At 49.7% G+C, this 25,973-nt stretch overlaps 1 protein-coding gene across 1 annotated transcript in view; it reads left to right on the top strand.

The window, feature by feature from the left end:
- Positions 1-1,221: 1,221 nt before the first annotated feature.
- The window catches only part of MYO1H (myosin IH), a 28,461-nt gene continuing 3,709 nt past the window's right edge, over positions 1,222-25,973 (top strand). Inside the window, exons 1-27 of the mRNA XM_038152364.1 lie at positions 1,222-1,495; positions 11,564-11,722; positions 12,454-12,569; positions 12,901-13,099; positions 13,527-13,607; positions 14,027-14,206; positions 14,563-14,661; positions 15,247-15,360; positions 15,658-15,729; positions 16,418-16,537; positions 16,835-16,902; positions 17,249-17,354; positions 17,864-17,944; positions 18,246-18,337; positions 19,714-19,808; positions 20,043-20,089; positions 20,295-20,375; positions 21,016-21,121; positions 21,368-21,485; positions 21,751-21,864; positions 22,172-22,248; positions 22,760-22,828; positions 23,405-23,489; positions 23,980-24,139; positions 24,538-24,621; positions 25,071-25,164; positions 25,686-25,741. Coding sequence (XP_038008292.1) covers positions 11,597-11,722; positions 12,454-12,569; positions 12,901-13,099; positions 13,527-13,607; positions 14,027-14,206; positions 14,563-14,661; positions 15,247-15,360; positions 15,658-15,729; positions 16,418-16,537; positions 16,835-16,902; positions 17,249-17,354; positions 17,864-17,944; positions 18,246-18,337; positions 19,714-19,808; positions 20,043-20,089; positions 20,295-20,375; positions 21,016-21,121; positions 21,368-21,485; positions 21,751-21,864; positions 22,172-22,248; positions 22,760-22,828; positions 23,405-23,489; positions 23,980-24,139; positions 24,538-24,621; positions 25,071-25,164; positions 25,686-25,741 — 2,640 coding nt within the window. The 5' untranslated portion in view covers positions 1,222-1,495; positions 11,564-11,596. The remainder of the gene's footprint in view (positions 1,496-11,563; positions 11,723-12,453; positions 12,570-12,900; positions 13,100-13,526; positions 13,608-14,026; positions 14,207-14,562; positions 14,662-15,246; positions 15,361-15,657; positions 15,730-16,417; positions 16,538-16,834; positions 16,903-17,248; positions 17,355-17,863; positions 17,945-18,245; positions 18,338-19,713; positions 19,809-20,042; positions 20,090-20,294; positions 20,376-21,015; positions 21,122-21,367; positions 21,486-21,750; positions 21,865-22,171; positions 22,249-22,759; positions 22,829-23,404; positions 23,490-23,979; positions 24,140-24,537; positions 24,622-25,070; positions 25,165-25,685; positions 25,742-25,973) is intronic.

The raw sequence follows: 25,973 nt of genomic DNA, 5'->3' as shown, positions 1-25,973 counted from the left end.
GGTAACAGCAGCCAGGATGGACACCCAGGTAACTTAAATTATCATGGCTCTAGTGGGAGATGCATTAACAGAGAGATTTATTCCATGGGGTATGTCCTGCAGGGGGTTGGAACTGGAGGGTTTTTAAGGTCCCTTCCAACCCAATCACTCCGGGATTTTAAGATTTCTGTTATCTGTATTACTGTGTATTTGAGTGGTGCATTTCTTAGGTTAAACGATGGGATAATGATCCGAAAATTGTATTTTTATAAAGCACACAACTGATGCAATTCAGTCACGAATACCCCAAACTTCCTGGTGCAGAAATATAATTGAGTTTATCCTGCACAATGTGGGGTAAGAGTGAGTTTTCTCCTTAATTCCTGTGTGCTCCTGAAGGCTCTCTTTCCTTCTCTGCTGGCTAATGGCATTTTTGGACTTCAACACAGAAATATCTTGGAAGCTGGGACTGGGATGACACCTCACTTGCATGGTAATGAAGTCTTGACAGAGGAGATGACAGATGGAGCTCCAGGATCAATCCAGCTACTTTTGTATTTTTTCCAAGAAGATACTAAAATGGGAAGGTTTCTAGCAAATTATAATTAAGGTGCAGGTCTCTTGATGTCTGCTGATGAGTTTCTCTCATCATGGACTTTAGGAAAACTTCCAGGGGAAATTCTGCAGTGCTGCACCACTAGCACGGGTGCAGGCTGATTTCTTGAACTATCCAGTTTCATTTCCCTAAATGCTCCCAAGGTTCTGGAGCTGGGCTCTTTGGACAGAGGTCACAGTTTTGGCGTGGTGCTCTGCAATCTGCATCAAATCCCATCACAAAACCTGGGCAAGGCTTTTGCAGGACAAACATCCATAACCTTGACATTCTCTGTCCAGAGCTGCCTCCTGAAGAACTGGATGAGGCTGAGATTCCTGTGGTCTCCTCGGCAAAAATCCCACCTGCTGCAAATAACCTGGTTAATCCTTGGTTTATTTATTGAGGATTGGTGTGGTGAGACCTGCTCAGGGGCAAGAGGCTCCCTGGGCATCTCCTGTCCTCCTGTCCCCAGGGAAAAGCGTGGTGGGACACGGAGCTCAGGCTCAGCCCAGGAAGGTCAGTCCTGCAGCAGAGCTGGGAGCTCCAAGTGTGCTGGAAAAGCTTCCCAGGGAGCTGCTCCCTGGGCTGGAAAGAGGCAGGAGGAGGGGAGGCCCTGCAGCTGGGGGGGCTGGAGGGAAGGAAGGAGCGACTCTGAGGCACTGGGAGAGGAGCTGCAGCCAAGGTGGTCAGCTGGGAGCAGAGCAGGAGCCGGGTGCCTCGGGGCAGATGGCAGAGCTGGACGCAGAGGCCAAGGAGAAGGAAGGAAATTATTCCCAGAGAGAAGGTGGCAGAGGCAGAGCGTGACAGGCTGAGGCAGAGAGAGAGAAATACAGTGACCGAAGGCAAGGGAGGATTTAATTTTTAATCAGCCACAATGAATTCCTTCCACATCTGAAGTCTGCTGAGAACACGGAGTGCAAGGTGGGTTTGCCTTGGTGGGTCCCATCAGAGAGGGAGGCAAAGGGGTCTGTCAGGGAGCTGAAGTCCTGAGGGCTGAGCTCGGAGCTGCTGGGGGTGTCTGGCAGTGGGACAATCCTGGGAAATCCCTGGAGTTTTCCTTGTTGCAGCACGGATGGGATTTTTACTCTGCATGTTGTGCTGCTCTGTGCATGGTCTGGCTGAGTTGGGGTGATGGATCCCCCTGCTCAATGACCCGAAATTCAGCAGCAGGAGGGTCTATCCATTGGGGTGAGGACTTTGCCACTGAGGCTTGGAGCTGAACAAGGGAATTCCTTTTCACTCATGTTTGCAGGAGGCTCAAAAATAATTTCTTCTTAGGAAGGCTTGGGTTTGGAGGGGCCTTTTCCCCCTCAGATGGGACTGACTCCCTGTCTGGCTATTTACTGTATTAATGACATGAGGCAGGATTCCAGCAAACAGGATGAGCACGTTCATTACTGGGATAATTTGGGATAATTACTGGGATAATTGTTCTGCAGCAGAGCTGGGATGTGGGCAGAGCACTGGCTGCAGGATCTGCCTTCTCCTTTCTCCCCACTTCCCGGCTTCCCTCCCACATCCTCTCTTTGCTCCTCATCCAGCAGCAGGGAAATTCTCAGCCTGACTGCCAGGATAATTTCCATTCCCTGTAAATAGTCCTCAGTTAGGAATTCTTCCAGGGAAGTCTCATAAAGGCGACACATCCCTTTCCTCCAAAGTGCTCCTGTGTTATTTTTAATGGGTAAAACATTTCCATCTAAATCACTGCAGTTATTTCTACTTCCTCAAATAACATTTAGCTCTAAGTATAAAAAAAAAAAAAAAATTACGAGTCTCTTTAAAAGAAACGTGTTAATTTCAGGTATATTTAAATTTCAAGATGGGGAATGGCAGCATTCAAACATGCACCAAAATCCAATAAAATGTGGCCATTCTGACCCATTTAACAGGTTTTCCCTGTTTCAGAGGATGACCTTTCCCTCTGTCAGCCATCCAGAAGCCATTTAGGAATCAGCTGAGTCCCCCATGCCTCCACCTGCTCTTCCCTGCCCTTGATCCCACGTGGAATGAGTGATTTTGTGCTTCAGAAGGTGTTAGGGGATTAATTTTCTCCTCTTTTCTTCTTGCCTTGCCTTAAGCTGCCTTTTTGTAGCACTGTGGGAAAGTGGGGTAAGTTCAGAGCCCTTCCTTAGGTTTTATGGGAATTTCTGGGTAATGGCAGAGTGGGACCTGACTGGGAGCAGTGGTTGTTGTCCTTCTCCAGTTTTGGGGTATTTTGGAGAGAATGGTGGGACCAAAGGAAGAGGGAGGAGCTGACTTTCACCTATATGAAAAAAAAGGAATTTTTTCTGATCAGTGGAGAAAGGGGCTGGCAACACCAGAGCCTGGGAACCTGTGACTGCCTGAGGAATCTTGATGCTTACTTAAACCCAAACCCAGAGGAGCTGCCCTTAGGTGACCCTGATGGGTGGGTCCTGCTACACTTGGAATGCTGGAGTTGGTTCTTTTTTTTAGAACCAACCTGGATGCTCTCAGAGGGGGTCACTGTGGCTCTTCATTTCCCTCTTCTGTCCCTGTGCCTGTAACAAGCCAAGAGCAGAGTGTTCTCTTTCCCTTCCCTTGATGATCCATCCTCGATGGATGATCACAGAGCCAACCACCAGGCCCTTCCCACTCTCAATAATAGTTCTGGGGCACCACAAGCTCCCTTGAGGGGTAGAAAATGGATATTTTTGAAGAGAAGATAAAATATTTCCTTTACAGACACTCCTGTATTGAGACTCTTTTGCTGGTTGGAGCTGCAGGTCTGGTCTGGTGTCCCTCTCCCAGGTGGGGACCTTGTGCAGCAGTTGCCAGAGTGAAGCACTGCTGTGGCCTCTGACAATGTCTCTGTGCCTGACTCCTGGATTTAAAAGCTTGCTACCAAAGTGCTTTGTGTGCCAGGGGTCCAGGGAAATGCAGATGAAGGTGTGTTTTGGAGGAGTTTGCAGGAGTTTTTTGCTCTTTACTCCCATCGTGGCTGCATCTCCAGGCTCAGCTGAAATCCTGCCCTGCCAGTCAATCCTCAGCCAGACCATGAGCCCTTCCAGACTCTTTGCTGCCCCTCCAGCTCCTCCCACCCAAAACTGCAGCCCTGGCACTGCTGTCCCCTCAACCCTGACGGAGCAGAGCCACAGCAAGGCCTGTCCTAAATCACAGAGAGCTTTGGGTGACCTTGGCTGCAGCTCCTGAATCAGACCTTGTGTTGCAGCCTCTGCAAGTCTCTGCTGTGTAGATGTTATGGAAGCAGCCCCTGACTTTTGGGGGGCTCTTATGGAGTGATAAAAACCGGCTTTTGCTGTGGGAACTGGAAATCTTGGTTTGGGCTGGGATTTGTTGTCCCAGGTGTCATTTGTCTCATCTGCTCTCAGTTCTGATGCTGGCTCACGCAGGCAGCTCCTTCCTGCTGCCTGGTGCCCGAAGGGTTTGGTCTTTGGTGGGTGTTGGAACACTCCCATGGGAGATGGGATCCCAATCCCTGCTTTATCAGTGGCCTTCTTGCTGTGGCCATAAATGTAATTTTGAGCCCTTTTTCTTCTGGATCTCTGTTCTGTCTTGAAGGCTTGCAAACACCCTGGAGGGGTGATCAGCTCGGAATACATGAATTTACTGTGGTTAAATACTCCTCTCCCTGTACCTTAGGGACTGTCAGGACCATCCTTCTTTTTCCTAGAAATGGAATCAATCTGCCTTGCTGTATTCCCAGGATTTTTAACTCTGAATTTTAGTTTTTCAGCTGGAAATCCTGTGCTCTGTCAGCTGGGGAATGCTCTGGAGCATAAGGAGGTTAGCTATGGAGTTTATCAGTAACTGATGTTTTCTAATAAACCATCCTGTTCTGCAATTAATAAGGATTCAGGATTCATCAAGGAGCTGTTTCTGGTCAGTAAAAACCCAGGCATGAAGAAAACTCTGAAATTCAGATCTAAAAGCCAACAACTGAGAGAATGAACACTTCATTGTCTGTGCTCTGGCCTGACAGGATTTGAGCGGGGTTTTACCTGGTTTTTCCTGAATTTCCCAAGGGAGGTGGCATTGCTGCTGCTTTCCCTGCTCATCCAGCGTGTTCTGGGGTGCAGGGATGAGCACGGAGTTTTGGGCAGCATCTCTGGGTGTGTGAAACAAGCTGAGACAGCAAAAGGACCCTTCCTATGAGGAAAAAAAATCTCTAAAGAAGTGTTTTATGCTCAAAGTCAGGTGCCTGAACGCTTGGCTGCCTGCTGTAACCTGGGAGCACTGATACCAACTGGGAATTCTGAAGCATTTGCCTAACCTGGGCCGGGCTTGCTGGCACCCACCCAAATTTCGAGCTGCTGGCATTAACCTGACAGGCCATTGTTTTATTGAAGCTGACGTGGTGAATGGGGCTCTTTTTTTGCTGATATTCTTTACCTGTCTCGTTGTGTTAAAGTGGGGAGCGCCGGGGGCAGGTGGGCCCGGGCCCGGGCCCGGGCCCCGCTCGCAGGCCTCGGAGCGCCCGGCGCGGCCGACGGGGACCCCGTGGCACAAGAAAGAGTTGCTAAGAACAAATCTCTATTGTTCCCCGTCATCTTTAAATGAGTGTCAAAGTAGGCAGGGGGGCTTTGACCGTTAACCGCACAATTTAGCCGGCCCCTTGTGTCCGGCAGCCCCCTCCGCCTTGGAGCTCCTGGGATGAGAAAAGGCGGCCTCAGCCCCTTCTAAATGGGCCAACTCTTCTCCTTTGTGTGCAGACTGCCCAGTGTGAAATCCGCAGTGACGTTAAATGTTTTCTAATGAATAATTACTGAAAGGAAATGGAGGAATATATGTGTCATGGATTGTAGCGCGTTAAAATGTTTTCTTTTGGGCACAAAAATGTTGTCCTTCAGCAGCGCCGCGATTGTTTCAGGGAGCCTTTTGTGGGGGTTTGGATTCTCAATGGATTATCTGTGAGCGCTCGCTTTTCCAATAGGAATCAAAAGGGTCCTTTGGCAAACTAATGTTTTTCAAAATGGCAGCCATGAAGCCCATTTAGTATTTAAAGTTTGGGGTTTAAAGAAATGTTTGAACTCGGGAGATTTTCTCACTTTTTTTCTTTCTTTTGATTTATGAAAGTGAAGTGGTTCACCTCGACCTCTCCTCTATTGAGAAAGACAGACAGTCACCCTTTAACAAGTCTATAGCAGACCATGCCCTGGAGACAGACAAGAGGCCTTAAGAACTCTTGGCGTTTCCCTGGGCTGTTGATTAACCTTAAAACCCTCTTATTCTGTATTCTTTTGAAAAGAAATTAGGTTACAATGTGTAAATTTTTCCACAGTATAATTGTATTTATGAATTCTCCTGCCTAGAGGAGCGTGTACAGTAGCGCCAGACAGTCCAAGTGCCTCCCTGCACACACAAAATATCCCTTTTCCGTGGCTGCTGCATTCCCAAGCATGGTCCATGTCCAGCATTCCAGTTCTGTTAGAAATCTGAACGAGGTTTCCAGAGATCTGTGAAAAGTCTCAGTGAAACATCCAAAAATCATCTTGTTTTGTCAGCTTTGCTGTGATGGGACGAGCGTAACTTGGTCCTGTGGTGGAATCTGCTCTGCTTTAATCCCTTTTTTACGGGCTTCACATTTATCTGAAAACTAAGCCGAGCAGACGAATTCTCAGGAGCCACACCAAGGTTTCCTCAGGAGGGGGAAAGTATTCCCACTGCCCTGGGCTGGCTGTTCTTCCTGGGTGGGGATGTGTCACCCCAAGTCCTGCTGCCAAGATCTGACACTCTGAATTTCCTTTGGGGACAATGGGATGAGTCCTGACTGCTCCTGGAGCAGACACGGGGCATCCCTACGGAGCGCTGGAGTCCTGACCCCGAGGTCACGGCCGGAGGAAGATCCAGGATTGCCGGGACGTGGCCGTGCTCCCCCGCTGACCCTGCCAAGTGCCTCTGGCAGAACATCTTCCTTTTCCATTCTCCGTGGTCATGGCCCCTTGGGCCGATTCCTCCAGAGTGCCGAGGGTGGAGCAGAGCTGAGGGGTTCCTTGTTGTGATCCCTGCAGCCCAGGACTCCTAATGAGCGAATTCCTGGAGCGCACGAGGGGAGCAGGATGGGTCAGGGAGCTGCTGCCTCTCTCAGTAAAGGAGTATTTCCAAAACAGAGCTCCCATGCTCAGCTGTGCTGGGCCAGCCTGACACTCTCTATTAGATCTCGTGTCCATTTTGAATCTCGTGTCCATTTTAAATCTTGTGTCCATTTTTTATCTCATGTCTCTTTTGAACCAGATGACTCCAGGGATGTTCACTTGCTGCACTTTCCCGTGGCACCACTTTGATGTGCTTTCATCTCAGGGCTGTAACTGCAGAGAACAGGCAAAAATGAAAAGTTTGGTGTCACAGAAATTTCCAGGATGCTGGAGCTGTGTCAGTGGGGTTTAGGCTGGATATCAGGGAAAGGTTCTTCCCCCAGAGGGTGCTGGGCACTGACCAGGTTCCCCAAGGAATGGGCACAGCCCTGAGGTTGCCAGAGCTCCAGAATTTGGACACCACTCCCAGGGATGCACAGGGTGGGATTGCTGGGGTGTCTGTGCAGGGCCAGGAGTGGATAATGATCCCTGTGGTCCCTTCCAGCTCAGGATATTCCACGACTCTGTGATGCCAGGTGGCGACAGAGCTGAACAAACAGGCCAAACTGGGCTTTAGGATTTCTTTGTCCAGCCTTAGATGAGGCTTGAAATGTTGAAGGGGATGGGAAGGAGAAGTTCTTTGCAGAGATCAGAACAGAAATGTGCTCTGGGTGGGAAAAATTAACTTGCTGTTACCAAAACCTATTTCTGATACCAAACCCTGATTCTGCTGGGAAACAGAGGGGTCTAAACAACCTGGCTGATAAACAGGTGCTTTTCCCACTTCTCTGTGAAAATGTGCCTCACTGAGGGTTTTTTCATTCTAGGTTTTGAAAGATTTTGTTCATCCCCAGTATTTTTTAGTAAGGATAAGTTAGAAATGCCTTTGCCTGGCTCATGCTCTGAGGCACGAGGGAAGAGATCCAATTCCTGAGTGCTGCTGTAGGACCAAGGTGTCCTGTGGCACAGGAAGGGCTCTCCCATTTCTGGAGAACCTGATCCTGCCACGAGTCCCTTCAGGAGCTCCTCATCCAGCGAGGTGGGGCTTGGGTGGGAAACTCCTTAAATACAGAGCTCATAATTAATGGAAGGATCGTCTGGAGAATGGAGAGGTCGCTTGGTGCTGCTCATTTCTCAAACGGATGGGTTTTATCCTGTTGGAAATTGGGGAAATCTCTGTTGTTGCTGTCTTTGACAGGTGGGCAGAGGCTGGAAGAGCTGGCACCAAGCGGGAGTTGGTGTCCAGCAGGAAAATAATTTTTGAGTGGAGAAAACTGCCTGTTGCACATGAAAAATAAGAAGGAAAATCCATGGAAACTGCGACTTAAACTGGGTTTTGCAGTGACCTCTAGTGGGATCCAAGCCGGCAGCTGTGGGAAGGGGCTGAGGAGTGATGGGATGTATTTTGTGCCCAGATCTGCCCAAATTGCCCATCAGGAAGGCCAGAACCCATCGGTGCACCCCCAGAGTCAGCCATGGGTGTTTTGGTGGGAGGCAGAACCTCCTGGAGCTGCTGCCGGCAGCTCCCGGGGCTCGGCGCTGACAGCTCTTGGATAATTCATTAAAGAGGGAGGATGGCGCATCCCTGCCCAAGGAGGGAGCAGCAAAGAGCCTGACACACGATCCTGGGTGTCCGTGGGACTCTGTTCCAGCCCCGGGAACTCTGTGGAAGCAGCAAGGGCTGGACAAGGAGGTGAGGGGAGGGTGGAGGTAAAGCAGGACTCAGGTGTGACATAAAACCACCTTGGGATTTGCAGGGTGGTGGAAGGGAAATCTGGCAGCTCTGGGATGGTTTGGGGCGTGGAGGATCCTTGAGGAGATTTTCTGCTGTTGGTGGCCCCAGTAAAGCTGGCTTTGTTGGGTTGGACCTTCTGGTGCAGTTCCCCGTGTGGTGGGAGCTATGAAGCTTTCAAAGGTCCACGGGGTGAGCTGGTGCCTACCTGAGGCTCTCACCTGCATGGTTTGGGCTTTTCCAGGGCTTCCAAAATAGCTGTGGCCTCATAAGTGATCCTCCTCCCCCCTGCACCTTCATCTCTTCTGTTCTATGACATTGAACCAAAGAAACATCAATGGAGCATCAATTGGAAAATGAAGTTTTGATCCTCCAGTGAAGATAAATAATAATTTTGCAAAGTTTTTTTCTGTTTTTTAAAGTTGTTTTCTTGACAGATCTTGGTCCAAAGTGGTACAGACTTTGTCAAAGGAACTGGCCTGTTCTGTCTGACTCTTTCTCAGGAGCTGCAGAGCTCAGGAATTTGTGCTGTGATCCCACAGAGTTCCTTGCACTTTCCCTGTTGACAGACAAATCCCTGTGGGAAAAGCAAAACCCTTCATTGTAGTGAGGGAGAGGTTTTCTGATAAAGCTCGTGTCTTTGGGAGAGAAAGAAATCTCCTGGCTCCTGAGTGATGAGGGAAGGGAAATAATCCTTTCAAAGAGCAGTGTCTTGCTGGGGTCACGTGCACTGATGAGTCCTGGGGCATCTCTTATTCAGGGAAGGGCAAAACTTGCAGTGAACTTCCAGAAATGGCTGGGGACGGGGCACTGAAGGGTGCTGGGATCATAAAATGATCAGCACCAGCAAAACACTGAGAAAATCTGGGCACAAAACATCCCAGGAAAAAGTTCAGGAGTTTTGTCTGGTGGGGAGCAGTGTCATTTACTCATTAACATACACGTGAGAGAAGTGGGTTAAGGAAACCTGAGCAGGCAGATGCTGAGGGGGAGTCAGGCTGATCCTTTCCTGCTTCCCAGCTGGGAGAGAAAGGAAAAGTGGCTTTTCCTGAGAGATCTGTCAGGAGCAAAATAATAAAAATGAAAATAAAAATAATAAGTTATTGTTATTGCTGCTATTAATAATAATAATAATAATAATAATAATAATAATTATTATTATTATTGTTATTATTGTTATTTCTCTCTCCCCCTTCACGTTCCTCCCTGAGCTGGCAGTGGAGTCTGTCCAGGTGTTGGTTTGAGAAGCAAAAATCAGCCTTTATTTTGTCTTCCAAACCAATGGAGCCTGAGCCAAGGACAGGCACAACAAATGGATGAGAGTGGTCACGTGCAGGGGAGGGGGGAAAAAGGATATTAATATTGAAAGGATAAAATTGGGAACTTTCTGACAGAAAAGTGATCACAATCGGGTCATGTCCTGGCTGAGGAAAAGTGAGGAATTCTGTATCCTGGGCTGGGGACAGTCAGCAAAGAAAAAAATGGCATTCCTTGTGTGTGAAGTGAGTGCAGGTGTGATTTCTTTATTTTTTATTTAAATAACCAGCTTTCAGGGGTTCTTTCTCTCTGGAGTGTTGTGGCCTTGCTGCTGCTGGACATAAATCTCAAAACTCGAGACAAATGCAAAGAACAGGCATGACTAAAATGAGAATAACCTTAAAATTCCTGTTTAAGAGCTGATTTTCCTGAGTTTGCCACAGTCATAAAGGATATTGTGTGGTTGGGTCCTTTGCTCTTCATTTTATGCAAGCCTGCTCCCGAACCCACCGAGCCCCAGTATCCACCAGTGCCTGCAGGCTCATCCCAAAATCCTCCCTCCAGAGTCAGGGCTTGCCAGAGCTCAGCAGGAACATTCAATTTAGTGCCTGTTTCCAGTTTGCAAAGCTTCTGCTTCAGAAAAATCAAAATCAAATTAAAAAAAGGGGGCCCTGCACAAACAGAGCATCACCATCCTTTCAGTGCTTGGTGAAAACCTTACACACAACCACAAGGTCCCCTTGAGCAGTGGAGCAGCAAAATGGGACAAGCCAATGTCCCCAAGGGCAGGAGGAGGGCAGCAAAGGTGCTGGGCTGGTGAGCACAGCCTGGAGCTGCTCTGGCTGCTCAGCCACGTTCCTCCTTTAATTGTCCAAGCCTGGAACCCTCCAAGGGAGCTCACTCCAAGGAGTTTACTCCAAGGTAAGCTGCTCCACATGTACTGAATTCATTTCTGTCCTTTTATGCCTTAAGATAGGAATTTGTCCCTGAACTGGATAATCCTGGTGTCTGTAAGAACAAAAGGAAACCCTGAACCCCCAAATTTAGCACAATATTACCATAATATGTGTGATGTAGACACAATTTGTCATACCATAATTTGTCATACCATAGTTTGTATGAAATACGTAGACAAAAATGTGGTTTTTTATTTGCTAGCATGAAATTAGCAGCTTGGTTTAAGTAAATAAAAAGCACCGTTTATTTTTATAGCCTGAGCTTGACCCTCAGCAGTGAGAATTTCCCAGATAAAGTCAATTTCTACCATAAAGAATGAGAAATGGAGGGTGCAAGAAGATTTGGTTGTGTCAGGGACAGCCTTTTTTGCACCTCTCAGTCTTTGGAGAAGGACTGGGGATGCTGGGCAGGGTTTAACCATCCCCAGGTCGCTCTCTGATCAGTTTTGTCAGCAGTGGCCGTGCCTCTCGCTGGCGTGTGGGGACATCTGCTGCCAGCACTGAAAGCTGACTTGGAGCTGCTGCTGGGAAGCACTGGGAATCACATTCTTGTGCAGGGTGGTGCTGTGGGATTCGTCTTTTTTTTGCCTACAAGTCAAACCCCTTGCAGCCTTTTCCAGGGATTCTCCATTTTCACGCCTAGATCTGTATAAAGGAGAAAAATGAAGGATTTTTCTGGTGCCTTCCACCGTTTATTTCAACTTTATACCTGGAAAATTGTGTCTAGATTGAGTTATTGAGTGTTCAGATCCTGACCACACATCCAGGGCTGGGTTTGTCTCAGTTTTTATGGAAACTGGGATCTTCCTTCCTGCTCACAGCAGCGAGCCTGGAACGCCTGGACTGGGAAGAGCTTGGATGGAATTGCCATCCTTGGACAGGCTGGAATAATGCTCTCTTGGAATTACCTGTGCAAGGCTGATTTTTGTCCCTGGGGAAGGGCCCTCTCTGCCCCCTCCTGACCCAGCTCCCCACCACCTTTGTGTTGCAGAAGGAGGAGGTGGACGAGAACGGCGACGCCAACATGGAAGGGGCTCTGATAGCCCGGGACAAGGTCGGGGTGCAGGACTTTGTCCTTCTGGATTCCCACACCAGCGAGGCTGCTTTCCTCAACAACCTTCGCAAGCGCTACCAGGAGAACCTCATCTATGTAAGTGTCCCTGAGGTGGCCTCATGGCTGCTGAGATGTCCCTGAGGTGGCCTTGCTGGTCAGGTCCAGGAGGAAGAGCGGAGTATCCTCTGTGTGTCTAACAAGGTGTTGGTAGTGCCCAGCAGAGTGATCACCCAGGAGTAATTTGTCTCCTTGAACTCGTGAAAATAAATCTCAGCTTGCTCTGAAGCTGCTTTGCAAAGCTTTAAAGGATGTGCAGTAAATAGGAAGGGAATGGGAAAGGGAACGCTGTGATTGAGGGAAGGCGGGACAAGGATTGGCTGGGAAGGGCTGAGGATTTTATTTTGTGTTGTGTTAACTTCAGAAGGAAAAGGGTCCTGGAAGCACCAAGGGATCCCAAATCCTTGCATTGAAATTATCAGGCTCTGAGCTTGCTCTCATGGTTCAGCTTTACTCGTAACCAAGGGGATTTTGGAAGAAGTTTGGTACCAGTTTGGGAAGAGTTCTGCTTGGTTGGTTTGGTTCTCTCACAACAAGCTCTGTACCAGTTTTGACATTTCTTTGTGGATAATGTCCTCAGGTTCTTGGCTCCTCCTTTGGGATTTTGTGGTGGAGCAGGTGTCCTTTGGCTCTTCCTTTGGGATTTTGAGGTGGAGCAGGTGTCCCTTGGCTCCTCCTTTGGGATTTTGAGGTGGAGCAGGTGTCCCTTGGCTCCTCCTTTGGGATTTTGGGGTGGAGCAGGTGTCCCACCAGGCTCTTTCTCCCTGCAGACCTACATTGGTTCTCTCCTCGTGTCTGTGAACCCCTACCAGGAGCTGGACATTTACACAGTGTCTCAGATGAAGCTTTATCGGGGCGTGAACTTCTTTGAGCTGCCCCCACACCTGTGAGTGTTCCCCTGGCATCTCTGTGGGTATTCCTAATTTGGGGTTTCCCTGTAATGTTGTACTGCCCCCACAGGGGGTGTCCACAGTCACTAGGCCTGGTTTTTACTGCCAGGCCTTGAGTCAGGCTCAGGTTTTGAGCCCAGCTTTCGCAGTGGGTATCCCTGGCCAGAATGAGATGATCCCTACCATCCCTTCCACCCCATTCTGGGATTCTGTGGCCCTGTCCAATACTTGTAAAATTAAACCAGGAGTGAAAACTCTTGGAAACCTTTGCTATTCCCCCTCCTGTGCCATTCCTAATGGATGTTTCCCCTCCCGTGCCTGTCCCAGCTATGCCATAGCTGACAACGCCTACAGGGTGATGTGCAGTGAGTACAACAACCACTTCATCCTCATCTCTGGGGAGAGTGGGGCTGGCAAGACAGAGGCATCCAAGAAGATCCTGCAGTACTATGCTGTCACCTGTCCCACCACGGAGCAGCTCCAGACTGTCCGGGACCGGCTCCTGCTCTCCAACCCTGTCCTCGAGGTGAGAAACCAAAAAAATGCAGAGGGGTTGGACTTGGTGGCCTCACTGCTCGAGGATTCCCTGCAAATCTGCAGCCCTGAGTGAGGATGGCCAATATCAGCACAGCCTCTGAAAGAATATTTGGGATTTTGTATCATTTAATGTTCGAAAATTTTAATTTGGGGGTTTGATTTGAGGATGGCTGGGAGAAATACAAGAAAATACAAGAAAACTGCACTGTGCAGCAGTTCCTTGGGGCCTCAGTTGTAGGTTAGATATGAAAAATCAGTAATTGATTTAGCTGAATTCCACTTTAAAGCTATGGAAATGCATTAGCTTGTATTACTTTATTCCCACTAAATTCAATGGGACTTGGCTGAAGCAGCAAGTCTTGGTTACTTGGTCCCAGTGAGGTGAGAAGTGACTTTCCCTCTCTGCTTGCCCCCAGGCTTTTGGGAATGCAAAAACCCTGCGCAACGACAACTCCAGCAGATTTGGGAAGTACATGGATATCCAGTTTGATTTTAAGGTGAGAACAAACTCAGTGGAGCGCTGGGGAAAGGAGCTGTGTCTGAGAAACCTCCTGGATGCTGAGCAGGCAGCCCAGGATTTATTAATTCTTACCCTGCACATTTCTGACCCTGTTTTTGCAGACCTTGCATTTTGCAGGTGAGGTCACTGGTTATCCATCCTGAAAACTTCCAGCCTTGCTGGCAATCCTGGCAGTGCTCCATGGAAAGCTGGTAGAGAGTTTTAAAGCTCAGGTTACTTTTACAGGACAGCAAATCCTTGTACTGTTGCTGGACAATCCTAAACAAAATGTGGCAGATAAATGACAGCAGAATTTGGCTTTTCCTCACCCTATTCCTCATCCCTGGGAGTAAAGAAACAGCAATCACAGGGATTATTGATATTTTTGGTGTTGATCTGCCTGCTTTGCTCTGCCAGGGAGCTCCAGTGGGAGGGCACATCCTCAGCTACCTGATAGAGAAATCCCGAGTTGTCCACCAAAACCATGGAGAGAGGAATTTCCATATTTTCTACCAGCTGCTGGAGGGGGGAGACAAGGATCTGCTCTGCTGGCTCGGGCTGGAGCGCAACCCCCAGAAGTACACGTACCTCATCCAGGTCAGTGGCAGCTGCAGCTGCTCCGTGGCTCATCAGGAATTGTAGGGATGGGAAATGCAGCTGGGGCAGAAGGTATTCTTACCCTGAAAATATGGGATGGTTGGAAGATCAAGCTCTGCACAGCTTCAGCCCATTTATGGTGATGCTCTCCACACTCAGGGGTTTGATTTATTTGGGGTTTCCAGTACAAACTGAAAGATTTGATCAAAGGAGCCATGCTCAGGGTTAATAACAGTGACAAACCTCACTGAGGGAGCTGGAAATGAAAGCAGTGTGCCCAGAAGTATCTGTGTTTGCCGATAATAAAAGTTCTTTACCAATTAATTGTACTAATTCATCTTTCTTTTGCTGCCTAGGGTCGATGTGCCAAAGTGTTTTCTATCAATGACAAGAATGACTGGAAAATAGTCCGGAAAGCTTTTTCCATCATTGACTTCACTGAAAAAGATATCGAGGTGCTGCAGGTTAAAAGGGACTGAGCAAAGGGATTTCAGAGAGGAGGGCACTGCTCTTTTCCTGAAGTGATGGGAGCAGCTGTGGAGAGGGGTGAAAGCTGGAACAGGACACACTTTGGGTGGTCAGGACTGAAGGGGCTGACAAGAAACATGGAGAGGGACTTTGGACGAGGGCCTTGGGTGACAGGACAAAGGGGAATGGCTTCCCACTGCCACACAGTAGGTTGGGATTAGATATTGGGAAGGAATTGGGTCCCTGGCACAGGCTGCCCAGAGAAGCTGTGGCTGCCCCTGGAAGTGTCCAAGGATGGATGGGGCTTGGAGCAACCTGGGACAGTGGAAGGTGTCCCAGATGATCCCAATGATCTCTAAGTCCCTTTCCACCCCAAACCACTCTGGAATTCCATGATTCAGTGGGATTGAGGGAGTGGGTGGTGAAGAGCACGGTGCCAGTGGTGGTACTGGATCCTCTGGTTCACCTCCTTCAGCCCGGCCAATTTTCTGCTAATTAGTGCTAGGAAAGATCAGCACCACCCCTCAGGGCTGCGAGAAGCCATGTTCTAATGGACTGTCTCCCATTGTCAGCATCTCTTTGGAATCGTTGCCAGTGTCCTGCACCTGGGGAACATCCAGTTTGAGGAGGACAGCAATGGCCACGCCATCATCCGCGACGGCTCCCAGATCAAGTGGATTTCCAAGGTGCCTCTGCCCAGATGGGGTCAGAATTCCCAGTGCTGGGAGGGAAACCTGAACCTTGCTGGGATTTTCTTATTGGTACAAAATATTTACTCCCAAAAGCACAAGGATAATTGTAAAAATCCCCAGCTTTTGTTGTAAACCTCCTTGAGTTTTCTCCCTGAAATTTCCTGATTTCAGGCTCCAGGATGGGGTGGCTGGGGAGGGGGTGAGGGTTGTGCCCTGCTGATCACACAGTGCTGCTTATTTGAACAGGGACCTGTGGCTGTGCTCTGAGTGCAGATATTTCTCTCCCTGCAGCTCCTGGGTGCTCACCTGTCCATCCTGCAGGAAGCTCTCACCAACAGGAAGATCGAAGCCAGATCCGAGGAGGTACCAGGGAGTTCTGTGTAGTCCCAGATTAATCTGGGAGACCCCCAGCTGGGGTGGGGTGGGTGAGGAGCCAGTTCTGAGTGTAAACCAGATCCCTCTGACTGTCCCTCTCCTCCTCCACATCCCCTTCTTCCAGCCTGAGACGTTAAAGTAAAATATGTTGGAGTTTTATTGCTGAACAAGGCAGGAGCTGTTAAAAAACTGGAACAGGCACTTGTATTTGAGCCAAACAATTTCCCCTTGCCCAGGCCACGGTGCTTCCTGGGAAACTGGGCTGCACAGACAAAAACACTGGTAAAAACCACTCTTTGAACATTTTACATTTTAATTTCAATAATATAGAAGTAAAATGAGGTCAGAATATTTTCCCGTGCCGTCTAAATTAATACTCACCAAAATGTGAGTGCCCCAAACCTGCTGGCAGCTGGGGATACACCAGACTGAAGGAACACTGGTGGAAAATAAAGCTGTGGGGAAAATCAGGGAACTCCAGAGGGATTTGGGTTGGAAAGTACCTTAAATGATCCCATTCTAACCCCCTGCAGGAATAGTTGCAGTCCAGGGGTGGCTGTGCTGTGCTGTAGGACAATGTGGCTGCTTCTCCAAGCCACAGATGTGACCTGGCTGGGCAGAAGTTTGCTGTGATCCCCCGTGGTGTTCATCCTCTCTGGGATATCTTTATTTCCAGGTGCTCAGCCCGCTGAACGTGGATCTGGCATTCTACGCCCGGGACGCCGTAGCAAAAGCAATTTATGGAAGGACTTTCACTTGGCTGGTCAACAAAATCAATGGCTCTCTTGCCAACAAGGTTGGTTTCTTGTCTGGGGTCCTGAATGCTCCTAAAATGCTGAGCAGTTTCTCCAGAGAGGCCCCACAACCCTCATCAGCAAATACCTGGGATGTTGGATAATTGCTGCTGGGACATCCCCCAGCCCTGAGCTGGAAAACCCTTTAGTTACTCCCTGCTGAAGAGTTTTAGCAGTTCATTACCTGCCTTAAAGTGGCTTCTCCACTGAGATTTCTCTGAAAGAGAAAGTTTGAAGTTCAGGTGAGAGCAGCCACCTGCAGGGAAGGAGCAAAGGCAGAGCAGGGATGTTTTTGACAGGACTCGACACAGAAAACAGTTATTGGCCTGCTGGATATTTATGGCTTTGAAGTGCTGGACACAAACAGGTAAGGGCTGTTCCTGGGATTTGGGGTGACCTGGGGGTACAGGACATTCCTGCATGAACTTTTTAGAGTGCCCTCAGCCCAGTACAGGGCACCAAAACCTGGGTGCAGGGTTTGCTGGACCCCAGGAAAAGCTTTGCCTTGGGCTGTGGTGCAGCAGTGTGGGAGCAAGGGGTGGGTTTGTTTGTGGGGGAATGGGGGGTTTGGTCCATGTAAAAATGGGGAATTTAGTCCCTGTGGAAATGGGGGTTTGGTCTCTATATGGGAATGGGTGGTTTAGTCCCTGGAGGAAGAAGCAAAAGTGCCCCTGGATGACATCAAACCTGCTGCTCATTTAACCTCCCTGAAGTTTTGAGCAGTTCTGCATTAATTACTGCAATGAGAAGCTGCAGCAGCTGCTGATTGAGATGACCCTGAAGGCAGAGCAGGAGGAATATGAACTGGAAGGCATTGAGGTAAATTATATTTCCCCCTCCATTTTCCTTTTTGAATTGCACTGAATGCTTTTGATCAGCAATGTGAAAGTCATCCTGCTTTTCTAGATTGTTATTGTTGCCATGGGAAGTGTAGGATTTGCAGGGGTCTCTTCCTGTAGCCCTTTTGAAGTGCAATTTAGCCCAGATTTAATTGACATCATTTAAAGAAGTAGGACCTTCCCCAAAACTCAGATGCTCAGCAGAGACAACGTCCCTGGAGAATGAGGGATTCCAGCAGTGTAAAACATGGGAAGATGGAGAGGATTTATGTAGAGACCAAGAGGATGGTGTGGGCTGCTGGAAGCAGGAGAACTCTGGAGTGGGATCATGGATCACTGTGCTGTCACCTTTTCCCTCAGTGGATCCTAATTCACAGCACTCGTTTCAGTGGGATCTGAGGCTGTGTGTTATTTAAGTTCCAAAGAACTTTAAAAATTGCAAAGAAAAGGTCTTCATCTAAAACTGATCTTCCCTTTTCCCTTTTCCAGTGGGAACCAATCCCGTATTTTAACAACAAAATCATCTGTGACTTGGTTGAGCAGAAGCACAAAGGAATAATCTCCATCCTGGTAAGAATAGAGGTTACACTAAATTAAAATGCAGGCCTGTGCCTTGCTCTAATGGATCTTAATGACACTTCCCCCTCTAATTATGGGATGGGTCTGTGTTATCCAGAACATAAACACAGATTCCTGTAACAAACACCCAGAGGATGAGGCAGAGGATCTGGTTTAGGGGGGAGTTAAAGGTGGGGGGTGTTCTGCTTCCCCTGCAGTGGAGCTTTGGGTTTGTGGGGCAAAATTGTCCTAAATGTTGCTGAGGAGGGAATATGAGCTGAGAGCAGCTCTGATCCAGTGCCTGCTGTTCCAGGATGAGGAGTGTTTACGGCCTGGGGAAGCGACTGATTTGAGCTTCTTGGAAAAGCTGGAAGAGAAAGTAGGAGACCATGCCCACTTCGTGACGTATGCATTTACCCTCTGTATCCTACCCCAGCCCCTTTCCATCCCAAATCCATGCCAGGGCTGGGGAGGGAACAATCTCTGCCTTGTCCCGGAGGGAATCAAAGAGCCCATCCGGTGTCTGGTGTTGGAAATCTCCACGGGTGGATCCGGGGTGCTGGGAGGTGTGAGCAGGGCTCTGTCTTTCACTGTTCTGATGCTTTGAGTTTGTCATTCCGCACCGAAATGAGGGGCCCCTGGGATTTTAGCCCAGGATTTTAGCCCAGGAAGGTTAAATGGCTTTGGCCATAGATGGCTTTGGTCCCCAGGGACTCCAGGGGAAGCTGAAGATGTTGTGACAAGGAGCCAAATGCCTGAGGCTGAGGGGGGATATGTAAATATTTACACCCGTCTTGTTCTGTGTGAGCTTGGAGTACAAAGAGGAGAGAAAATGCTCGTGTTTCTCTCCCCCAGATGAGTGACATTTTGGTTCATACTCCATTTGGAGGGGGTTTGGATCCCCTTTTGGTGGCAGCTGAGCGCGTTGGCGCCGGGCTGTGCTGGCACTTCCAGCAGAAGCTGCTGAGGGGCTGTGACAAGTCATCAATTGAGAGTCACAGCGCTGAGCTGTCACTGTTCCTGCAGCTCTGAACTCCGCCACAGCCAAGTGGAAAATTTGTAGCCAACTTCCTTGTCACCACAATGTGCCTTAATGCTGTTCTGCCTGATTAAAAGCTTTAAATAGAAGTGCTGGAGCTACTTCCACGGGATCTGCTCTTGGAAGGAGCTGTGATCCACGAACGTGCTGTTGTGACACTCAGCTCTGCTGTTTGTGACTGCTTACAAAGCTGAAACTTCAACTGTGAAGTTGCTCTTTTTTCTTTTTTCTTGTTTGATTCTTTCTTTTTTTTTTTTTCTTCTTTGGTTCTTTGTTTTCCCCCCAGGAATCCTTGCTTTCTGAAATATTCTGCTATTCTCAAGCGTTTGGAATTTCTCGTTTGTATTTGGGTTCTTGCTCTAGGGCAAAATGTCTGAAATCCTCTTTCCCCCCTGGGTTTGCTTCGGGGTTGAGGGAGCTGGTGGCTTTTTCCCCCCACATAAGTGGTAAAAATGTATTTAAATAGATGTTATGGGAAGAAATAGAAATACTTCTGGGATGGGTGATCCCTGCTCATTGCCAAATGGCCGTGAGCAGATCCCAGGAATCCTGAGGAGTTTATGGGAGCTGCCAGCAGGGAGAGATGATGGTTTGCCAAAGGGCCATAAGTCCACAGTCAGAGCCCCATCACTAGGATCAAACACCACACTTCCAGCTGTGCCCCAGCTGTGGCTGTCCCCAAGCTGAGGGAATCTCTTTGCTGCTCTTTCTCCTGGTGTTCTGTTGGGTTTTCCCCCGGCAGGCGCAAGCTGGCGGATCAGAAGACGCGGAAATCCATCGACTGGGTGGATTTCCGCCTCCTCCACTACGCAGGAGAGGTCACGTACTGTGCTGTGGGTGAGTGAGGGTGGCCAGGCTGGAGCTCCTGAGCTCCTAAACTGCTGTGGGTGATGGTGACTTGATGGGCAGGAATTACAAAATAGTAGGAATTACAAAAAATGTAGGAATTACAAAATACCTGCCCTTGGCAGGCACTGACCTGGAAGTCTAAATGTGGCTGCAGTGAGAAATTTAAGAATGCGAATGTTCCCATTTTCTTTTTTATTTTCTTTTAATTCAATTTTTTTTCAGGATTCCTGGAGAAGAATAATGATCTGCTGTACAGAAACCTGAAGGAGGTAAGCACAAGGGAAAGGGATGCTGTTCTTTTACATCACCTGCTAGGTGCAGAAGATTTATTTACTCTCTGTTGCAAACAAAAACACCCTTTTCTCTTCAGCACTGATCTTTAGGCATCTCTGTGCATGTTCTCAGGGCTGTGCTGCTCCCAGGAGGAGTAGAAGGGCTGCTCAACAGGGCAACTTCTATCTCCTCCTGTTTTAGGTGCTGTGCAACTCCAAGAACAGCATCATCAGGGAATGTTTCCTCCTGTCAGAGCTGGACAACAGGAGGAGACCAGAGACTGTGAGTTCTGTCTTTAGTCTTAATTCTGAATATCATCTCAGCTCCCCAGGCCTTGGTTTAATCACTGATCCCTTCCTCAGTCCTGATGGCCATAAACTAAAACACGACATAAACTAAAACACAACAAGCTCTGCCTCAACCCGAGGAGCAGCTGCCCAGGGAGGGCCTGGAGTCATCCCAAACCCACCTGGACACATTCCTGTGTGTCACCTGCTTTGGGTGACCCTGCCTTGGTAGGAGGTTGGACTGGGTGATCTCCAGAGGGCCCTTCCCACCCTATAAATTGTGGGATTCTGGGATTCCTGCGCTTGGTGGATGTTTTTGCTGCCATCCACCCCGGAGAGCTCCCTGGCAGAGGAAGAGCGGGTGCTGCTGAGGCAGCAGCCAGCAGAGTGACATCCCATGGCACATTCCCCGAGGAGCAGGGGGCTCTGAAGGGCTGCCTGGTGTGTCCAGCTGCATGGCCAGGGCTCAAGCGCTCCAGCTCAGCACTGACACAACTGACCACGCTCCAAAAACTCCAGGCTACCAATGCACCATCAGCTTTTGCTTCCAGGATTAAGCTGGATGCAGGGAGTCGATTTCCCTTCCTGCAGGGACGAGCTGCAGAGCTCAGGAGGTCCTTTTGATGCTGTCTTAGGTTGCAACCCAGTTCAAGAACAGTCTGACGAGCCTGATTGAGATCCTGATGTCCAAGGAGCCCTCGTACATCCGCTGCATCAAACCCAATGAGAACAAGGAGCCTGGTGAGGCTGGGCCTGAAGGCTCTGCTGAGTCTGAGGAATGGGCAAAAGGATTTCTTTGGAGCAGGGTGCAGCGTGTGTATGTTGTGCACTTGTGTTTTGTGTTTAAACACCGTGGTTAAGCTGGCAGGAAATTTGTCCCTGTGGGTAATTGGGGATTTGGCTCCTTCCTGGCTTCCCTCAGCATGTGGGGATGTGAGCGAGCTTCCCCAGGCAGAACTGACCAGTGGAGGTGTGCTCTTGCTGCAGGGAGGTTTGATGATTTCCTGATCCGACACCAGGTGAAGTACCTGGGGCTGATGGAGCACCTGCGGGTGAGACGCGCTGGCTTCGCCTACCGGCGCAAGTACGAGCTCTTCCTGCAAAGGTGAGGGAGCTGCTTCCCCTCTGGCCTGGTAACCCTGCCCTCCCGAGGGCTGCAGAGCAAGCAAAACTCCAGGCCCAGCAGTGAGGGTTGTCAGCAGAACCCCTTCTGCTTCAAAAATACCCTTTGCCTGTTCTTGTCTGCATCCTTTTGATCTGCGTTGGCATCTTCTGTCTCGAGCAAAGCAGAGGGAATTTCAGAGGGAATTTTCAGGAAGGGGTTCCTCAAACTCCAGGTTGTTTGCATTGATGTCCTGCTGATGTTTCAGGTACAAATGTCTCTGCCCAGCTACCTGGCCACACTGGCATGGGCCAGCAGCAGAGGGTGTGGAGACACTCATCAAACACATTGGTTACAAGCCTGAGGAGTACAAATTAGGAAGGTAAATTTCTTGCTCTGGTTGCTCAGTGTTTGCTGTCCTGGATCCTCTGTCCTGTCTGTGGCAGGAGCAAGGAGAGAGATAAAACCCCCAGATGCACAAAGTTCCTCTTTATTTTTACCTGCTTCCATGGGAGCTTGCATCCAGCCTCATTTCTCCTATTTCTGTGTTGGGGCTCCAGTGTCTCCTGATTCCCTGGGCAGCCCAAGGCAGCTCAGGCTTGGGTGGCATTACAGCTGCTTGGGGGGCTCCGAGCCTGCCCAGGAAGGATGGCTCACCATGGATAACCTGCTCCTGGTCTCTTTTTCAGAACCAAAATATTCATCCGTTTCCCAAAGACCCTGTTTGCCACGGAAGATGCCTTTGAGTACAGAAAGCACCTGCTGAGTAAGGTTCCACTTCCCTTGGTGTGGGACCTTCTTCCTGGCTCGGGCTTGGATGGGGCTTGGAGGAACCTGGGGTGGTGGAAGGTGTCCCAGCCCATGGCAGGGGTGGAATGGGATGGGCTTTAAGGTCTCTCCCAGCCCTGGTCTGCATAGCTCTCAGAATCCATGAAAACTCAGCAAAGCTGCTCCAGGCTGGGGGCAAGTCCCTGCTTGAATTGTGGAGATGTGGCTCCTTTGGAGCTGCTCAGTCCTATGGGTACCTCCCTGTCCATGCCCAGATGCACCAAGAGCCTTTCCCTTGGGATTGGGGTGTCTTCTGTCTCATCCTGGGGGTACCTGTTCCTCGAGAAGCAGAGCTGAAGGGCACGGTACCCACATGGTGCCTGCAGGGGCTGCTTCTGGTCCCGTTGGCGTTGTGGCCCCTCTGTGCCCTGTGCCATGGAGGGCAGGAACTCAGCTCCTCACCACCCCTGGCCCTGCAGGTGCCAGTGATGTCTCTGCCTTCTTTCCAGTTTCAAGACTCCAGGCCAAATATAAAGGATTTCTTGGGAAAAGAGCGTACCAGAAGAAGAGGAGAGCGGGTACGGGCTCTGCCATGGGGGATTTTCTTAGGGCCGGGCTTTCCTCAGGGGCTGGAGCCCTGCGAGGTCCCAAATCTGTGGTGCTCTGGGCAGCACTTGGGGCTGTTGGGGCCACAGGAGGTGGCAGCTGCACCCAGAGCATTCCCAGAGCTTTTCCAGAGGTTCCTTTAGTTCTGTTTGGACCCTCACACCACGAGCTGCTCTTGGCCTCAGCTGTGGGAGCAGCTCTGAGTAGCAGCAGCACCTTCTGTCACACACTGGGGACATTCTGGGGTACCTGGGGGTTGATCCTCAGCTGCTGGGGGAAAAACCCCTCTTATCACAGCAGGCTGATGTAAAGTTCAGGTTCTCAGCAGCTTTCTGGGCTGTGGGCAGGGACAGCAGGAGGCAGAGCAGGGACAAGGGCTGGTTGATGCTGAGCTCCACAGCACAGGTGGAACTTGATCCACCACGGAAAAGAAAATGTTCCAAACTTGCCATTCCCACCAGCTGGTTTTTAGAGCTGCAAAAGAACCAGTTTTGGTTTCTGCTGGGTGAATGTGAAAGCCAAAGCCCAGGACTGATTCCCTCTTGCAGCAATCAAGCTGGAGGCCTGTTGGAGAGGAGCCCTGGCACGGAGGGCAGCCAAGAAGAGGACGTGGGCAGTGCAGACTATCAGGAAGTAACTGTCCCAGCCATGTTTCCCAGCCACAGAGTCCCAGAATGATTTGGGTTGGAAGGGACCTTGCAGCCCATCCAGTCCCACCCCCTGCCAAGGGGACACCTCCCACTGTCCCAGGTTGCTCCCAGCCCTGTCCAGCCTGGCCTTGGGCCCTGCCAGGGATCCAGGGGCAGCCACAGCTTCTCTGGGAACCTGTGCCAGGGCCTCACCACCCTCACAGGGAAGAATTTCACCCTAATTTTTCTCATGCCCCTCCATTCTCTTCATCCTCCCTCTCCACTCCCCTAAACCCAGCTCCTGAGCTGATTCCTTCTGAGCTCCAAAGCGCTGTGGTTTGGCCAACACAACTTGGTAAAAACCTGTCCATTTTTAGAATATTCTAAAGCTTGAGATTTCCATGGCTGACCCTCAGTGTTAACGCCAGTGATCCATAGCCTGTCCCTCTCCTCATTTCCGTGGATTTCTGGAGGCCATGGGATGTTTTCTGTAGGTTCATAAATGGCTTCATCAATCGGAAGAAGCCCCTTTGCGAGGAGAACAGGGACTTTGTGAGGCTTTCACAGTACCACTACCTGATGAAACTCCGAGACCACCTCCCAAAAAATGTCTTGGACAAGAGCTGGCTCCAGCCTCCCTTCATCCTGGAAGAGGTGAGGGGTTCTGGAGGCTTTGGGAGAGGTGGAGGTGGCCCCTGTTTGGTGGCCATGTGTGTGCACATTCCAGGTGGGAGAAAATGATCTGCTGCTGGCTCATCCTCTGCTCAGAGCCTTTGGAAAACCCCAAGATCTGCTGTGTTTGGGTGGGAATGGGTGGAATAGCGCAGTGGTTGTGGTTTTCCAAAAGAAATGAGGAAGCTGTTGGTTTAAGAAATGAGGAAGCTTCCTGTTGGTTTAAGCAATAAAAAGGGAAAATGCACTGATGGAAGGGTGAACTCACGAGCCCAAATAAAGACAAAATTAATCTCATGGGGTTCAAGGCTCATGGCACAGGCAGAGCTGTTTGTACAACTTCCCTACTTTATTTTTTCCTGATTTTTTTTTTAATGCAGACATCCGAGATGCTCCGGAAAATCTGCATGAGGAACCTGGTGAGGAAATACTGCCGAGGGCTCACTGCCGAGAGGAAAGTGCAGGTAACCAACCCCTGGAGTGCAAATGTGGCAGTTCAGAGGTGTGATCCCTGAGGATCACCTGGGACACAGGCAGCACCTTCTGATCCTGCTGCTCCAATCAATCCCTCAGGGATAAGAGCAGACTTCTCATCGTGGGAGAGCAAACTCCTGGAGGCAGGGATTTCCTCCAGTGTCCCTCATGATGGAGAGACCAGACAGGTGGAGCTTAATTTATGGCATGAAATCTCTCCATATAATTGGAAAAGATCCATAAATGCAAAAAATCTCTAAGATTTTCCCAGAATAACCCAAAGCTCCCAGGAGAAAAGCAGCACAATTCCAAGATTCCGTGAGTCAGGCGGGCAGTGTGTGAGCAGAAGGATGCTGTGGAGTAGCAGTGTTTGCATTGTCCCTGCTGGTGTTCCCAGGGGTGGAATTCTGAGGGTAAAGGCTGTTCCTTCTCCCATCAGCTGCAGCAGAAGGTGGTGACCAGTGCTGTTTTCAGTGGGAAGAAGGAGGGGTACCTGGAGAGCCTCAGCCAGCCCTTCCTGGAGACCCGCCTGAGTGAGTGCAGCAAACCCCTGGAGGCCTCAGCCACGTCCTCCTGGCTCTGTAAACTCCTGCCTGACCAAACACACTCTTTTCCAAGAGAAATTCCCTCCTGGCAGAGGCAGCATCACCTGCCTTTGGAGTTCCTCCCTGTCACATCGAGTGACATGACATCGCTGCTGGATTGTTCTCAAACTGGGGGTACTGGGATCCCTCTGGGACAGAAAGCCATAAACCTGAGCAGAACTCCCTGGGGGCTGGGGTGGACCAGGGTCTGAACCAACAGCAGACCCAAAACCAGGCAGAAACTCCCAGTGTGAATTTACTTGTCAGGCAGGAAAAGTCACCAAAATGGGTTTGGGAGCAGCTGGAGGTGACCACCCTCAGTTTGGAAGGAAACATTCCAAGGGGGAAAAGCCGGTTGGGATGAAGACAGCTAAACCAGCTCTCTGGAGTTTGCTGGGGTTGGGGAGTGTCTGTCTGGGGCTGTGGCTCTGGCACCCACACCCAGTTTCTCTTTCTGGTTTGCTCCTCAGAAGAGAATGACCTAAACCCCAAAGTGCTGCAGCTCATCCGTGGGGAGAACATCAAGGTAAGGGAAGGACAGAACTCTTGGAATTACCTGGAGCTCATTGCTCGCTCAGGGACTGATGAAGAGCAGCAGAGCCACCATTTCCTAATTTTTAAATTTGAGACAGGTCTCAAAATACACCTAATTAAAAGTTATTTGAGATTCCTTTCAATGAAAGCTTAAAGAACATTCCTAGCCCCGTCCAGGGCAGCAGCAGAGCTGGAGTGTCCCTGCACTTCCCATGGTTGTGGCA

Source organism: Motacilla alba, chromosome 15 (assembly GCF_015832195.1).
Source record: "Motacilla alba alba isolate MOTALB_02 chromosome 15, Motacilla_alba_V1.0_pri, whole genome shotgun sequence".
In the NCBI taxonomy this organism is placed as follows: Eukaryota; Metazoa; Chordata; class Aves; order Passeriformes; family Motacillidae; genus Motacilla; species Motacilla alba.
Note: the sequence above shows the minus strand (reverse complement) of the source record. Positions and strands in the feature narration are given on the sequence as shown.